Below are 2108 nucleotides of genomic sequence, written 5' to 3'. Positions count from 1 at the left end.
AGCAAGGTTATTTGTCAAAGAGATTAAAAATTTCCACAGCTTAGACAAAAATGCATCTGTGTTCAGATGAATAGGTGAAAGAATTGCCTAAAACAGGGAAGGCACAGCTCATGTGTAACGTTGTACTGTAAAAGCAAGCTTGTTTCTAACCCAAGTGGTCAGGATGTCTGTCATGGTAGGATAAATCTTCTCTGCTTTTCGTTCTCTGTATTTCACTGAAATTCCTGGTCTGAATTTCTTAAGAACTTCTGCTAGAATTAATGTGAGATATTTATTTTAATAAGCATTTTACTGCAGAATGCTACAGATGTTGACAAGAGCCTTCTTTGCCAGTTGTGACTCAAAATGATCCCACTGATATTAAGTTTTGCAGGCTTTGTGAATCAACAGATGTCCCTGTAGGGTTTTAAATTAACAGAACAATCATGATGTACTTCACAGAGCCTAATCTGGCATAATAGGATTTCAGATATTTAACTGGACCAACGCCCTTCCGCTCTGATGCAGCTAAAACAAAGTTCTCAGAGGAATCCAGCAGATGTTCAGTGCTCTGTGCCTACCTTGTGAAAATCGGGATGTCTTTCCCCAAGAATTTCTTTTAGTTTTTTGACAAGTGGTTGTCATGTCTTTTGTGTTACTAGATTGGTGCTAGTAAGGACTTCAGGAAGAGCTCGTGTCATTCCTTCTGTTAATATCTGCTCAATGAGTCTTTCCCAGATACACCTACCGATAACCTGTGATGTGAAACAAGCAGAAGTGTAAAAGATGACGAGTGTTAATACTGAAATATACATTGTGGTTGGCAAACACGGGAGCGTGTGTCTAGTTTTCTTTTTCTTGAGGAGCTTTATAACTCTTTTAAGCACTTTTGAATTGCTTGTAGCAAGTTGTAATGATGCTTCAATCATCTATTTTTCTGGGCAGCATAAGGAATACTAAACTGTTGGGAGATCATTTACACTGATAATTAGTTGCTGCATGTTCAAGTTTACCCAGGCTCTGTTAATCTCTTCCTCCAGATCGATTGCTTGATGAGCTGCGGCTGAAATATTTAACGCTTCACACTTACGCCATTGGAGATGGAGCCCAAAGCCAACACTCTCGTTTTCGGGTGTCAGCGAAGCTCAACATCTGATGATGACTCTGGCTGTGCCTTGGAAGAATATGCCTGGGTCCCCCCAGGCCTCAGACCAGAGCAGGTACCAACTGTCCTTCTGCATTTTCAAAATAAGCTTTTTAAGGACTGTCAAAGGGAGTGATATGCTACCTCTGCAAGCCTAATTAAGTTCTTATAATGTATAAATCTTAAATTTGTCTAGAACTCTTCACTACTTCTGTTCCTTATTCCAGTGAGGCTGTTTAGGGAGCTTAAAATCCTCAACACCGAGGAGGTTTTGTGTTCCAAAAAAAAGTTCCCAGTCAGGATTTTTCAATAAATATGTGCCACAGAGGTTTGTATTATCAAGTCTAAAAGCAGCATATAAATTTGCTTTCTCTTTGAAATAAGTTATTAGGTTAAATTAAAGCTCACGGCATAGCTCCTGGCATTGTGCTGCTTGGCCGGTACTTCACTGCACTTGCACAACTCCTTAAATAATTAGGCATTTGACATTGAGAACATGTGTGTTACTACAGCGCACATAAATGAAAGTGTTCTGTCACTGTGACAAGCGGTAATGTATTTTACGCTTGTTAAAATAGTTGTATATCTGCCATTTGTTCATGCCAGGATTTCTCTTGTGGAGCTGACACTCGTGGGTTGGTTGGGTTGTTCCTTCACCTCCCCCCCTTTCTCCTTTATCTTTTATAACATCATGGTAATGGAAATAAAAGTGAAATTATTGATGAGCAAGTTGCTGTGGGAGAACACAGTGAACCTCTCATGGTGGTCATTTACTTGATGATACTGTGCTGAAGCTGTGAACTCAGTAAGACTGAGAACTCGGACTGCAGTGTTAAATGGACAGAGTGGCTTTGTAGGGACTTGCCAGAGCAACCCTCCTTCAGCTGACAAGCTAATAGCGTCCATAGTTATAAAGGCGCAGAAGAGGTCTTCGTTTTGCTATGCAGAGATTTTCTTAACCATGAATAAAGTAACAAGTCAGCAG

The 2108-nt window shown here is 40.1% G+C and overlaps 1 protein-coding gene across 1 annotated transcript in view; it reads left to right on the top strand.

The window, feature by feature from the left end:
• The first annotated feature begins 1076 nt into the window (after positions 1–1076).
• Positions 1077–2108, top strand: part of PRICKLE1 (prickle homolog 1 (Drosophila)) — an 8588-nt gene continuing 7556 nt past the window's right edge. The window contains exon 1 of the mRNA XM_010140379.1: positions 1077–1199. Within this exon, the coding sequence (XP_010138681.1) occupies positions 1080–1199 (120 nt within the window). The 5' untranslated portion in view covers positions 1077–1079. The remainder of the gene's footprint in view (positions 1200–2108) is intronic.

The sequence above is a fragment of the Buceros rhinoceros genome, unplaced genomic scaffold (assembly GCF_000710305.1).
Source record: "Buceros rhinoceros silvestris isolate BGI_N320 unplaced genomic scaffold, ASM71030v1 scaffold5040, whole genome shotgun sequence".
Taxonomy (NCBI): Eukaryota; Metazoa; Chordata; class Aves; order Bucerotiformes; family Bucerotidae; genus Buceros; species Buceros rhinoceros.
This window is presented reverse-complemented; position numbering and strand designations above follow the sequence as displayed.